Here is a 13,690-nt window from a genome sequence, read left to right as displayed (position 1 = left end):
ACTGAAAAACGGGAGATACAGATCAGACATTAGGCAGAAGCTTTTCCCTGTGACGGTGCTGAGGCGCTGGCACAGGGTGCCCAGAGAAGCTGTGGCAGCCCCATCCCTGGCCGCGTTCAAGGCCAGGTCGGACAGGTGCTGGCACAACCTGCTCTACTGGAAGGTGTCCCTGCCCGCGCCACGGGGCTGGAACTGGACGAACTTAAGGTCCTTTCCAACCCAAACCAGTCGGACTCTGCGACACGCATCGCTTTCTGGGCAAACCACCAGTTATGTCCCCGCGCACACACAACACTCCCACGTTTGCGGCCTTTCCCTCTGTGCTCCCAACCCCCACACAAGGGCCCCCGGCCCCGGCTGCGAGGCAGATGAGGGCAGGGACTGAGGGCCTGCAGGCCTGCAGGCAGACCCCGTCCCAAGGCGAGGACCGTGCTAGATGAGCGCACATCCCCGCTGCCGGTTCCCCGGAGCCCACCGGCTCCCACCGCACTCGCACACCGCCACTGCGCAGACGCGGCGCCGGGCCGCCGGGGACATGCGCGCTGCCCCGGCGCATGCGCCTCTCCCGCTGCCGGCGGCCGCGAGCAGAGGCGAGCTCTCCTCCGTGTCGGCGGTGCCTGAGGGGGAGCTGCGCCATGCCCAGCGCGGCCGAGCCGGCGCGGAGCCGCGGTCGCTGAGGCGCGGCAGCAGCATGGCCGAGTCGCTGCGGGAGGAGCCGCCGGGCGGGCCGGAGTCGGAGGCCGAGCTGTCGCAGCGGCTGGCCCGCACCAAGGCCCGCTCCTACGGCAGCACGGCAAGCGTGGCGGCGCCGCTGGCCGAGCGCTACGTGGAGCACCGGCTCAGCGCCGGCGACACGCTGCAGGGCATCGCCCTCAAGTACGGCGTCACGGTAAGGCGAGCTGCCAGCCCGCGGAGCCAGGAGGGCGGCGGGGCCAGCCGGGAGGGGCTCAACCCCCGGGGGCTGCAGCGCCGGTAGCGGCAGCTGGCTCTCGTAACAGCGGCGCACAGTTGTTCGGCCCAGAGAGTAACGGAGCTAAAGGGGAAGAGACGAAGTAGAAAACAGACGAGGGATTACAGTATGAAGTTTTCCCATAGAGTATTTCCTGCCACAGCAGGCAGACAGTTCAGTTCTTACTGTGGATACAGTGCTAGGTTTAGTTTCAGTATTTAAAATGCTGACATCTGGATCTTATGACCTGCCTAGAAGTCAGCACCCAGCTCTCATGGTCAGTGGCTGACACTCACACTGACCAAGGCAGGGCATGGGGCCCTTTCCAGCATGGGCTTGTGACCGACAAGCACTGGGTCCACAGGACTGGCTGGTGTTCCGTAGGGAAGCGAGATGCACTTGCTCCCACTGAGTAAACCTGTGTTCACATAACAATTCACCACTACATTCACTTCAGATGAGAAAGAAAACAGTGTAAACTTCTCTCCAAAAGAATCATTATGTTGAGATTGACACATACAGTCTGTGACAAGAATAAAGAATTTCTTCCAGTAGCTTCAGAGCTAAAATTCTCCCATTGTCATCTGCTGTCTACCAGCCTAGACTTGACTTACAACTAATTTGAAAGTGTCACTGCTTCTCTGCTCTCTTCCTATAAAGAAGAAAAGTTTCCTTCTGTGGAAAACATTGAAAGGTGTATGCCAGCAGGGCCAACAGGCTCAGCCAGCCTAACCCAACACTACCTTTTCCCACAGAAGAGAGCTCACATACCCTGCCTTCATTCCAGTTTATTTGGGGCCCGGTGAACACCACCTGACATACCTACACACAGCCTTGGTAGTCCCAACATGCAGTCACTTGGGGCCAAGCGCTGATAAGCATGTCTAACAGTATGATATGCTGGTCACAGTCAACCTCCCGGTTGTGCTCCTTCTGGAAAAGTGCAGCCCTGAATTAATAGGTTTCAACTGAAATAGGTTTCTTTTCCTTCTCTGGTTGTGCAAGATGTACTACTAAAGCCTTCCAGGAACTCCAAGAGCATTCAGCCTGTGTTGAGGAAAGGGTTAAAAGTATTTCTCTTCACTTAAAGATTAAGCCACTTTTGACCAAATCTTGTTGGCAACAGGATTACTGGCATTTTGGATTTACACCGGTCCACATTAAAGCAAAGTTTCTTTCTCTGTGGTGGCAAAGCAAAGTGACCTGAGCTGCTCCCTGGCTTTGTTTGAAGTTTTGGTTTTGGCAGTGCTTTCCATAATGAGCAAAGTCCCTGGCCTAAATTATTTTAGCTATATTGTTCTCTAGTCAGAAGTGTATTTGCTCACTGCAATAAGTGAAAATATAATCAGATTACTAAAATAGTAGTTTTCTAGAAAATAAAAAGACATTTCTAAACACTTTACAACTCCTTTTCTGCTAAAGTGAAGTTGTAGATCAAACCTGTACAGTCTGAAAAAGTACTATAAACTTTGCTCACAGTGTAAGTTTAGTAAGTTTTTGCTGTGCTAATAATGCATTTAAAGTACAAAAGCATTTTTTTAAAATCATTTCATTTGTTTTAATGTTGCTAGTATTCTGATTAAGAAACTAGAGCTGCATCATTGTAAACTTACTGAGAAAGGGGCAGTTCATGTCTATTTAGCCAAGAGCAATGCGAGGTTAGGTGAAATCAGCCACAGTCTTTCTGCCCGGGGTGGGAATATTTGCAAACACATTTGCTTTTAGCAAAATGAAGAATCTTGTGTGTTCACACAATGACAAGGATTGACTTCTAAAGACTCTACATGTGCTTCCTGCATCCAATATACTTGGCTAGAAGCAAGAGTTGCTGTAATGGAAACATCAGCATTATCTCTAGCTGCCATTGCCTTCAGTATTAGTGTTTTCAGAAGTTTTCCCCTGTGGTTTTCCTCCATGGGAGTTAGTTTGTAGCAAGAAACATCCTGTCCAGTGCCTGCCTTGGCATGACACAGCACAGGCAGTTTAAAATGGAAAACCTGAGCATGTTGAGGAGAGAGATCAGTGTACTTCGGCTTCATTCTCTGCTCTTCACCTCTCTCCCCTAAGTATTGTCTATTAGTCCTGTATGGCTTGTGTTCATTAGATCTTCCTTTGAATACTGTTGGGTAAGTTAACACTGGGAATTAATATTATTTATGGTTCAGTTGGAGTGCTGTTTTCCATCATACAAAAGGTATCCCTTTTGAAGGGAGAAGAAAGAGGACATATGTTTCATTGTCAGTAGAAGGAGCAGTAGTTTATGTATTGGTGCAGCCTCAGTTTTGAGAGCAAAGGCTTTAGCATATGATTTCACTATTATAGATCTGTAGCTATCAAATTAGCTCAGTTGTCCTAACACTAAAACAACTATTGTTAAATCTTGCTTTCCATACATCTATGAACATGTGGAGTCATATTGAGTTGTAGGAGTATGTACTACACATACTAAGTAACCTGGTCAAGGATGAGGGATGTTCTTTTTAGAGCCAAGTGCTTCCCATTTCATTATTACACAGTGCACAGGTACATAGTCTTCCAAATGCCACAAGGTAATATTTAAGAGGTATTTTAGGAAGAAATAATCAGAGGTAGAGTTACAGTGAAGTAGGATAGAGAATAGCAGTACAGTGCATTATTTATTAGCTACTGAAGCATCACCTTCCAACTCCCCTGCAGTAGAGATCTTAGTTTTCAGCTTTCATGTTGTGTTTTTAAAGAAAAGCTTCTGTTAGCATTTTAAACATTTTTGATACCCATCAAGACAGACAACTTTGAGTTTTGACAATTGACATTTACACTAGCATCAGATGGCCATTATAGGTCTCATTACTAAGTCAAGTGAAGCTTCTTTTCTGCTTTTCATATGGTCCTCAGCCTGGGAAAGAACTTGCACCCTGTACTGTGTAAGGCTAACTAAAATAGTTTCAGGAGCTGGTGTAGTATTAAGCATCTCTTACTTGTAGTAACTTACTATCTGGCTCTGGATGTTACTCACTTTTCAAAAGGAATTACTCAATCTAATAATTTCATCATTTAGTCATCTGCATCAACAGGTTGGGGTTGTCTGTAAGCAGAGAACACCATTTATCAGATACGTAATGAGTAGAAATAGCTTACTGGTAAAATTTACTGCACTGTTTCCACTACTTGCCCATATACCTAGCCCTTCTAGAGAGAATCTCCTATTTGTTTTTAGGGAGAAAGATTTCATCAGGCTTCCAGGAATCAAGCAAATGCATCCATACATGACACCAGATCCATAATAGCACTGCAGCAGATACTCTTACCAGTCATACAGTACAGGTCTGCATTGCATACAGTAGTTTATTGCAGTTCTGTAAGCTGGCCACACAGTCTCACATCTGCAGAGGAGAAAAACTAGCATCTCCACTGCTTCCCCTTGGTTTTAGACAGCTTCCTGTGTTAGTATGTGCTAACCAGCACACAGGCACACTAACCCAGTTATCTAACAATGTCACTTAGGATTTTTCCTAATGAAATAATGAGTTCAGGTTACAACTAAAGCTTAAAGTCACATAACAGATACTTATTTCTGTGCTTTTTTAAAGCTTGCACTTGAGAAATAGGAAGTTAAACTCTGGAAGGGAAATTCTGATGAACAAGAACTTAAACAATATTCTTAGTAGTGAAATAGTATAAACGTTTACTGGGAGCTTTTATTTGCCTGTAAAGTAATGGAATTTATAATAGCTTTTCTCAGGTTAAGTATAGAACAAGTGGGGCTTTATGCATTAGTATGTTGAGAAAGATGAAATCTTCTTGCTTCTGTCATGAGATAGTTTGTACTGATCAGTAGGTTATAAGTAGTACTTTGGGTAAAAGCTGCAAAATTTAACAGTTATGTGGTAGCAGTTACCATGCATTATTACACACGAGGCTGCTGTTAATCATGCTGTACATGCACTTTACTGAACAAATGCAGTCACTACTCTGCAGCTGCACTACAAAGTGTTTGAGACTCACCTTCTTTTCACTGACTTATCATCAGGACTTGATACAAAGTCTTGTTACATCAGCTGGGGGGGAGGGGGAAATACTAGGCTTGTATTCAAGACTTGATCAAAACTAGTATGTCCTCAAACATGCAAGGTAACTTTATCACCCCTTGTTTGTATTATGCACGCTTTTTACCAGAGAGCTCACCTAGAGCAGCTATTAACAGTTCTGAGCCTTACTCTAATATAAATCCAAATCAGTAGCACTTTTGCAGTAGAATGTTATTCTTTGGCAAGTTGTTCATGTGAGCCTGTACAGAGGTGGGAAGACTGTTCAAGAAAAGCATCTTTAGGTAGCACAAGACTTTAAAGTGCAATATTTTGGAGTTTACGTAAAAGGAAGAAGCTGGCGTGTGGGGTGTTCAGGTACCGTAAAACTGGACATGCAATTTGAAATCACTTTGAATGCAAGAAGATGCTAACTGAAGCCACTGCTCCTGCAAACAAAGTACAGATTTATTGTAACTAAAAGTTACTGTTTGCTTTGGAGGGTTAGTACTTCATACTTTGTTGAAACCTGATAACTTCTTTTTCTTACCTTTTTCAGATGGAACAAATAAAGAGGGCAAATAAACTGTTCACTAATGACTGTATATTTCTGCGAAAAACTCTGAATATTCCTGTTATATCAGAGAAACCATTACTGTTCAATGGACTTAATTCACTGGAGTCTCCCGAGAATGAAACTGTTGCCATCTCCCCTTCTTGTGACGAAGGACTAATGACAGTTCAGGAAGAAAGTAGTTCTTCTCCCAGTCCTCAAGAGCCTGACAATCAGCCCACTGCACCGGAAGAACTATCTGCCAAAGATTTCCTACAGAGACTGGACTTGCAGATTAAGTTATCCAAACAAGCAGCCAGGAAACTAAAAGATGACAATGTCAGGTAAATGCCACTTGTAGTATTAAGCTTCTTAACCTCATCCTAAAGGTTTTTTAGTCTGAGCTGAACCCTCTTTGTGGATCTCTCAAGACAGCATTTGTAGTTATAGTTTGTCAACAGCTAGTCTATGCTATTACCATGCACCGGATAAATTCAGAGCACACCATAAACAGATGCCTTTATCTGGCAGTTATAATGGCTTCATTATAACACATTGTTTATAGAATAGCAATAATATTCCATGAAAACTAGAAGGCTAGTATTCTCCCAAGATGTCTTGCAATGTAAGTATATAAGCAAACCAGTAATTTTCAGTAGATACTCAAGCCAAGGCCTGTGTTGAAACTGATTGCCCTACAGCAAGGCATGATGACATTTTTTTTCTGTTCCGACTGCCTAATAATTGTGTAGCTGTTCTTCGTGTTGCAGTCTCAACTAAGCTATCTCCTTTGCCTATGCATTCCCTCCCTTTGCGGATCCACCTATGTAGACTTTTCTTCAGTATTTCTTCTACAGCCAGGAGCTACCGTACACTTGACTCATTAAAAGCAGTACTTTTTGACCTTTCTGCCACAGTGATTATCCCCTCACATGTGTAGACATCCCTTGGAGAGTACGGAAAGACTCAGAGCAAGAGTGGACTTCAGTAGTGTTTGTTTTCCCATGTCCTTGGGACAAATATCCTCAGCTTGTTCTCTTGGGCTGGTTGTCTGCCTGTGTATTCTCTGCAGAAATTTCCTCTCAGTGGGTGATGCCAAGGTGGCCTCTCTCAAGGGGGAAATGGTTTTAAACTGAAAGGGGGTATTTGGATTAGACATGAGGAAGAAATTCTTTACTATGAGGGTGGCAAGACACTGGCTCACAGAGAAGTTGTGGTTGCCCTGTTCCTGGCAGTGTTCAAGGCCAGGATGGACAGGGCTTTGAGCAGCCAGGTCTAGTGAAAGGTGCCCCTGCCCATGGCAGGGGTTTAGGACTGGATAAGCTTTAAGGTTCCTTTCAACCCAAACCATTCAGTGATTTTCTGACAAAAAAGGTATGACTGCAGGGGACTGGTATCACTTCTCTTATTCAAGAGCTGGGGGGATGTTGTGCGTGCAGATACGTACTTCACTTTTGCAAATTTGTTTAATGCAAAACTTCTTCCATCATCCTGGTTCACTTCACATACTGATTTTGAGTGCACCAATATACTTTTAGTGTTAAAAAGAAACTAAGTTTTCAGGAATTAATCTTGAGTCCCATAATTTGTTTAACAAGTGAAGGGATTATTTCAGCAACTTAAAAACTTAATTCAGTAGTCAAAAATTTGAGGGGAGCAGTATATTGCATTTAGCGATTGGACAAGCTTTCTTTGGAGAAATATTCTGTAAGACAGCTTAAGGCAATTCATCAGCTATTGCAGTCCACATACAGCTCACCAAAGCCGGAAGGACACTGATTTAGAATTAGTCTAATTAGGGCAGGCTGGAACACTTTCACATCTTGTTAATATGCAATTATTTTCTTTCAAACCGATTACATTAAAAAGGAAAAACAGTTTTTGGAACTCAGATCCTTCTCTATTCAAACTCATTCAGTTGCATTACTGTATTTGAAACAATATAGATTATCTATCAAAATGTGCTGCTGCTGCCTCTCAGATCATTAGACATGTATCTAACACATTAGAGTAGGTATTGAGCCAGCAGTCCCTGCTGGAGGAAGGCAATTATTTTAACATCCCTTCAAACGAACATACTAATTTACAGAAGAAAATTCACTTAGACCTTGCTGCACCATGAGCAGAGCCAATACAGACAGTGACACCACACAGCCAGTACACTGCTACAACTAATATCCATTTCCTATATTGCTCAAATTACAACTTGGGAAGTGAGAGCCTGGTATTAAATTTCCTCCCAAGGAGTAATGGATACAGGAGTATAAGTTACTTTTCCACCTCCTGTTCAGATTTATCAGGTAATTATGTTAATTATGCATGGAGCACAGATTTTTGTTGGTCATGATGCTACAAGAAGCAAGAAGTACTGAGCTGCAGGCTGTCTGCTGAGCAGGATGTTACCCAGAGATTCTAAAGAGAAAAGCCTCCTTTGTGTCTCAAGGTTCTCATGATGTCACATTCCACCCCACCATCTCCAGCTTTCAGTCATGGCTCACAAAAGTTATCCTTGCCTTATTTTCTCCCTTTATAGTCTGTCAGGAAGTGAATGTAAATGTTTTCTCTTTGTAGAGCTGTCTAATGCAAGTAAAGTCCTTAAGTTTTTAGGGTAGACTAGAACACTGGGGCCATACACTGTGCTTCTGGGACAGGTCACATATTTCTGCAATTGCCTTTCAGTGACTCATTTTGAAAACCTTTTAATTGAGTAGAGCCACTCTAACCACTGTTGGTTGTACAAGCCCATGTAACTGACATTCAGCATGAGAAAAGAACCATGTACTGTCATCTCAGTTCCTTGACCTGAATCTGGGAAAGAGTAGGGTGTCAAAGAATTTGAAACTGATAACTAATTGAGTTTAATCTGCTTGTATTTTTTCACCATCATTGGTTATCAGCTAAGAAAGCAGATCAAAGGAGGCTGACTGTGGAGAATCCTTTCAGGCTTTCAAAAGCTTTTAGCTCATAAACTCAGATTACTGCCCTGTTTAATTGTGTATTCTAGAAGCATTCAAGTGAGAATTCAAGTTTGCTTGTCCACTCAGGTGCAGTTGGCCTTAGAGAAGAGGTTATTAGTGTTTTTTTATGGCCTGACACAAAAGCTTGCAGTAGATGTCTTTCAGATCCTGTAACTTACAGGCAAAGCAGCAACAGTAAACAGGAGGAGACAGCACTACAAAGGATTGTAATGCTCTGCTGTTCCTTTCACTTTGCCTGAAGGAGAGTGTTGCAGTGACTTACCACTTTGCTATTTTAAACATCTTAGAAGTGAATAAAATTATTTGGTCATTAAACATACACACACTGCCATATTGGCACTCACAAGCCAGGGGCTACAGCCACTACTGTGTAACTTTATTTCATGTCAGTCTTGGCTGCTTGTTAAGCCATGAGAACAGACAGGTACATGCTCTGTACAGTTCTGAAGATACACAGTAGCAATATTTACTCCAAACCAAGGTAATGGCCAGGAATGTGTTGTAGACTTTGTCACAGCCTAGTACTTCAGCCTGGGACAGAAGTTACAAGCTGTTCTTGCCCGCCTTACTGACACCTACAGCATGCCTGAGCCTTGGTCAGAAACTTGCTTTGCACATTACAGCCAGTCACTGCTTTACTTAGGTTCAAGCATAAGGACATACTACATGTTTTTTACATCCTGCCACATAAAGAGATCCCAAAAAGCAGCTGCAACCCAAGTCATCTGCCCTCTACTGACAGTCACCAAGAGCCCATAGTCCAAGTGCATTTCTTAAGGGAAGTGGAAACACAGATTAGCTGTTTTGTTACTTTGATGTCTGTAGACCTGCTAACACAACATCACTACTTCAGTAATTCAGTTCTCCATATTCATCCCTATTATCCACCATGATCAACTGGACTAATTCCAGTCCAGTGTTTGGCTGTTGCTATGTCATGATGGATGTTATTACTATATTAAGGCTTTCAAGAAGAAAGCCTGAAAAGCCAATTCTGGGAAGCTGATTGAAAGGGAGACCTTTTATTCTCTTAAAAGGGCAGGTATAACAAACTAAGAACTACAAAATAATTTTCAGTGTACAGCGTGAAAAGGTAAGTTTCTCCCCTACTGGACAGGGTAAGCTCTGAAAACACAAAAGTTCTCCTTCATCCTCACAAACTAGCAGGAGATTGCTATTTACAACTGTGTTCTGGACACTTGTAGCTAGAAGCCCATTGCCCCAGAAGGGTTTATCTCTTAGCTTCAGAATATGCTTTCTGAAATATTCAGCTTCAGCCAAGTAGTTATGGTTGTCTTTTACAGTCCTGCAGCCCAGTCTTAAAAATTTGGTATGTTGATAGGCTTTAATTCTAAAAACATAAGTTTTAAAATGTGTTGTCTTGAGACAGTTTACACATAAGTGCTTTAGTGCTTATTCAACCAGACACAAATTGTTTGTTTCCTTACTTTACTGTCATGCCAGGTATTACAAACAGCATCTGCAAACTGTTGTGTTCTACAGCAGTTTTGAATGCAGACTTGATGACATAAGGTTACTAGTTAAACATACAGAGATCTGTATCTTAAGAATCATGCTTAGTACTGGTTCTGTAGCATCACTAATGTAATCAGGTAGTATTTGTAAGAAAAGCTAAAACCCATTCTCAGTACTACTGTAACCACACAACCCTGCAGTAACAACCAGTTTCATCCAATATCCCCCACCCCCTTTTTTGTTACAAGATTGTTTCAAGGCAAAAATAGCATGCCTTTGGCTTCAGAAGGTAGGTTTGCTGAACTAGCCAAGAACAGGGAAGGGCTGGGAAAATTAGTTTAAGTTGCACATCTGCTTGCTTAGTTTCTAGCATTCTTTCCCAAGATTCTGTTCAGGGGAGGTTATAGAAAATTTAAATTGTAGATAAATAATCACGTTTAGAAGTTACAGGGAAAAGTCTGAATTATTGAGGCTGGAATACTGTTGAAATATGCAGGTTTTTTACCTTATTATTAGACTATTTCAATAACTGTACTTTTGTATGGAGGCACATAGAGTATTAAAAGTGACTGGAAATCCTTTGAAGCTCATAGTGCGGCAGCTCTTTTAAGTCTTTGTTCTCACCAAAACACTAAAATTGGCAGCAGCTTTAAGAATAGGCTCTCAGGAACATAATTTTGAAGCTACAGTAGTAGAAAATGATCTTTGGAGAACATAGCATGCTCGAATTAGTACTGGATGCTGCACAGCACTAGGTTTACATAACCACTTTAAGAGGCAATATTGTCAAGTAAACAGTAGGCAGATGATTTTTCCCGAGGATCTTTTTTAATAGCAACACTACTTTGGTTTATGCAGTCATTGCATTAACAGCAGCACTTGGGGGCAGCTTTTTTTCTCTGAAAAAAATCCAAGTGATCATTCTCAACATTAATGCATGGGAAGTATATACATCGAGAAGCCCAACCTCAAGGAATATCCTTGCAGCATCAAGGCACATATCCAGCTACAACTAAGATGGACTGCTCCTGTTCTTGCCTCATTTGGTCCATCTGTACCCCCTGTCATTCAAAAGGCTGAAACAAGCCTATAACTAAGCTAAGAAGGCAATGGTACTCTGAAGTCCAGCACTTTGTTATCCTTTAAAGGATTTCTTATTGATTTGGCATTGTAGTGTCAGTTCCTTAGACTCTTTAAGTGCATTCTGATGTTGTTGAACTTACACAGCTTTAATTTTCAGCATTCTGTTCCTGAAACAAGAACTCCAGAGGTGCATAAGGAACAGTAATACACTGCAAATAGTATACCTGTTAAGCAGAGCCACTCTGACCTATTTTGATCCATTAGGGAAGCTGGGTATCTGTATTTGCATTACAGTTTTACTGTTCATGGTATATTCCTGATTTGATGACTATGATCATTTTCTTTTTAGAGAGGAGGAAAATGAGGAAGGCCCCTATGCAACTTCTTCATATCATCAATAGAAGACAGATGTGATGGCCTGAAAGCTTCCCATGAAATCAGTTCTTAAAGAACTAAATGGTCAATAGTTCAAAACCCAAGTCTTTTGGACTCATCATCTTGATGTACTTAAAACAAATCATGAATGGGTATTTGCACTGAAATTATGACCTCTTCTGCCTTCCATAGGTTAACGTCCTTATGCTATATCAACAAAGAGTTTAAGCCTTCCAAAACTAGCAATGGCCTTTATACCCCTTCTGTGCAAACTGTAGCATGGTAGCAACAATATATCCTTGAGGTCACCTTTATGCAGGATGTTGATCTTCAGTAAAGATTTTGTAAATACTTGTTAAAGTGAAATTTGTTTTAAGTATTTAAAAAATATTGAATAAGTTTGCTTGTAAGTGACAAACTATGGAAGTAGTAGAAATTGACTTATTCTGCAAATACAGGCAAGTTTGTTGTGGAAGTTTTGTTTACTTCAGGGCTGCAGAACTTGCCTCCGAATTCTGTGTGTGTCTCTGTGTGGTTATGATGTATTCCTACAAAGGAGAATTCAACTTGTTGCGAGTAGTTAAAGCCTTCGTGGTTAAATAACTGCTTGCAAATTGGATTTCTGCTAATAAAAGGGAAGAGCTCCAGAAAGATTTTTCTTTGTGAGATATGGCATTGGAATACAAGATGTGTGTTCTTGTGTGCAGTTATATTTTGTGTGGTTTTAATTTAATAAACACAGAAATACTGATTTGTCTGTTGATAATGAAGTCAGTCTGGTTTTGGTGAAGAATGATTTGTCACATGAGCTATTGAATGTTAACTTCAGGGCAAATAATGCCCTTCACTGTAAAGCTCACCCTCCTAAATGAGGCCGGTAAGAACTATTTAATCTACTTGTGCAGTCAAGAAAACTTTATTATGCTTAAGAAGAACCACATGGGTAAGACTTCAGTGTTCTGAGAATAGATGCCAGTATTCAAACCTGCAGGTGGACCCCACCTGAAGCTCAGGAAGACAGAAGGCAGACTGTATTCACTCTTTGCCTTCAAGTTAAAGTACTAGCATCTTCTTGGTAAGCATCCTACAGTTTTTTCTCAAGTATTCAATAACCTTCACAAAACTCTTGTCAGTAAAGAATTGCTGTATCCCCACTGTGACAGATGCTGGTTTTTATGTTCCAGTTCATTTACATAGTTTGTTGCTTCCAAAGCAAAAAGCTTCCTGCAATATGGTAAGCTGGAAGCAATATAGAAAGTTACATTAATTTACAAAAGCTAGGAATAAAAACTCAAAGCTAGACAGGAATTGTTATTTCCCTGGAGCCTTCAGGATCTCAGACTTGGCAGGCTCATTCAGATAATTTTTGATCTTAAGAAGTCTGCAATGGCACACAAATTAACAAGAACAGGGAAAGCTTAGAATGAATAAAAGAAAGCATTGATTTTTTTTTTTTAAGAGACTGGAGAAATAGTTTTCAGTCTTGTACCTTTCTGAAACTGGGAACTGTATTCCATACAGGATAGTAATTGCTATTGTTGCCCATTAATATTAGTGGAACATTGCCAGAGACAATAAACCACTTTTTTAAAGGCAGGCTCAGCTTCTAGCCCTGTTATATTCTATAACCCTACAGAAAAAAAGCCACTTTTCTAGCAGAGGCCTGCTATTGCAATATCCACACCTATCCAGCACACACAGGACTAGGGTGCTTTGCTGAGCACAGCTTTTGTTACACAGCAAACACACCTTCTGGCGGAACAACATCCCACTCCATCCTTCTCAATAACACTGCTGTGCTTATGGGCCAGAGAACCTTCAAGACAAGCAACAGATCACTCATGCCACTTACACTTATTTTACCTGACTAAGCTACGTAAAAGCGTAAGGGAAGAAGCAACTATACTAGCCTGAAAAGGCCAGACATTAAGGTAGAGGCCCATGACCACACAGCTTTTCTCCCCATAGCAGCAGATTTCAGCCCAGCAGCATCCTCATCAGCCCAGGACACCCTTCCTTGCTGTAAACCCCACCACACCAGTACCGACTACAAAGCCACAAGCATTACCCAGCAGAAGTGCTTAACTCACCTGTTATCTGTTCCACACAAACATCTTACCACAGAAAGAGTTTTAAGACTACTATAAACCACCACAGTGCTGCCTGTATGAGGCCCTACCTTGCCAGCTGTAGCTCCAAAGCAGCTCCCTGCTCCTTGCCTAGTCCACAGACCGAGTATCAAGCCAGAGAAAAACTCAGCTTCCACTTCTGT

The 13,690-nt window shown here is 42.0% G+C and overlaps 1 protein-coding gene across 1 annotated transcript; it reads left to right on the top strand.

The window, feature by feature from the left end:
- Positions 1-554: 554 nt before the first annotated feature.
- Positions 555-12,184, top strand: LYSMD2 (LysM domain containing 2). Its single transcript, XM_065688638.1, has 3 exons — positions 555-889; positions 5,513-5,850; positions 11,393-12,184. The coding sequence occupies exons 1-3, from the start codon at positions 692-694 to the stop codon at positions 11,442-11,444; spliced, it is 588 nt and encodes a 195-aa protein (XP_065544710.1). The 5' UTR covers positions 555-691; the 3' UTR covers positions 11,445-12,184.
- Positions 12,185-13,690: the final 1,506 nt, after the last annotated feature.

Source organism: Lathamus discolor, chromosome 8 (genome assembly GCF_037157495.1).
Source record: "Lathamus discolor isolate bLatDis1 chromosome 8, bLatDis1.hap1, whole genome shotgun sequence".
Lineage (NCBI taxonomy): Eukaryota > Metazoa > Chordata > Aves > Psittaciformes > Psittacidae > Lathamus > Lathamus discolor.
Note: the sequence above shows the minus strand (reverse complement) of the source record. Positions and strands in the feature narration are given on the sequence as shown.

What these genes read in the sequence shown, in the direction of transcription:
- LYSMD2 (XM_065688638.1), top strand. Translation starts at nt 692, where the DNA reads ATGGCCGAGTCGCTGCGGGAGGAGCCGCCGGGCGGGCCGGAGTCGGAG. An exon ending in CCCTCAAGTACGGCGTCACG is followed by an intron (nt 890 to 5,512) that starts GTAAGGCGAGCT and finishes TACCTTTTTCAG; the next exon opens with ATGGAACAAATAAAGAGGGC. An exon ending in CTAAAAGATGACAATGTCAG is followed by an intron (nt 5,851 to 11,392) that starts GTAAATGCCACT and finishes TTTTCTTTTTAG; the next exon opens with AGAGGAGGAAAATGAGGAAG.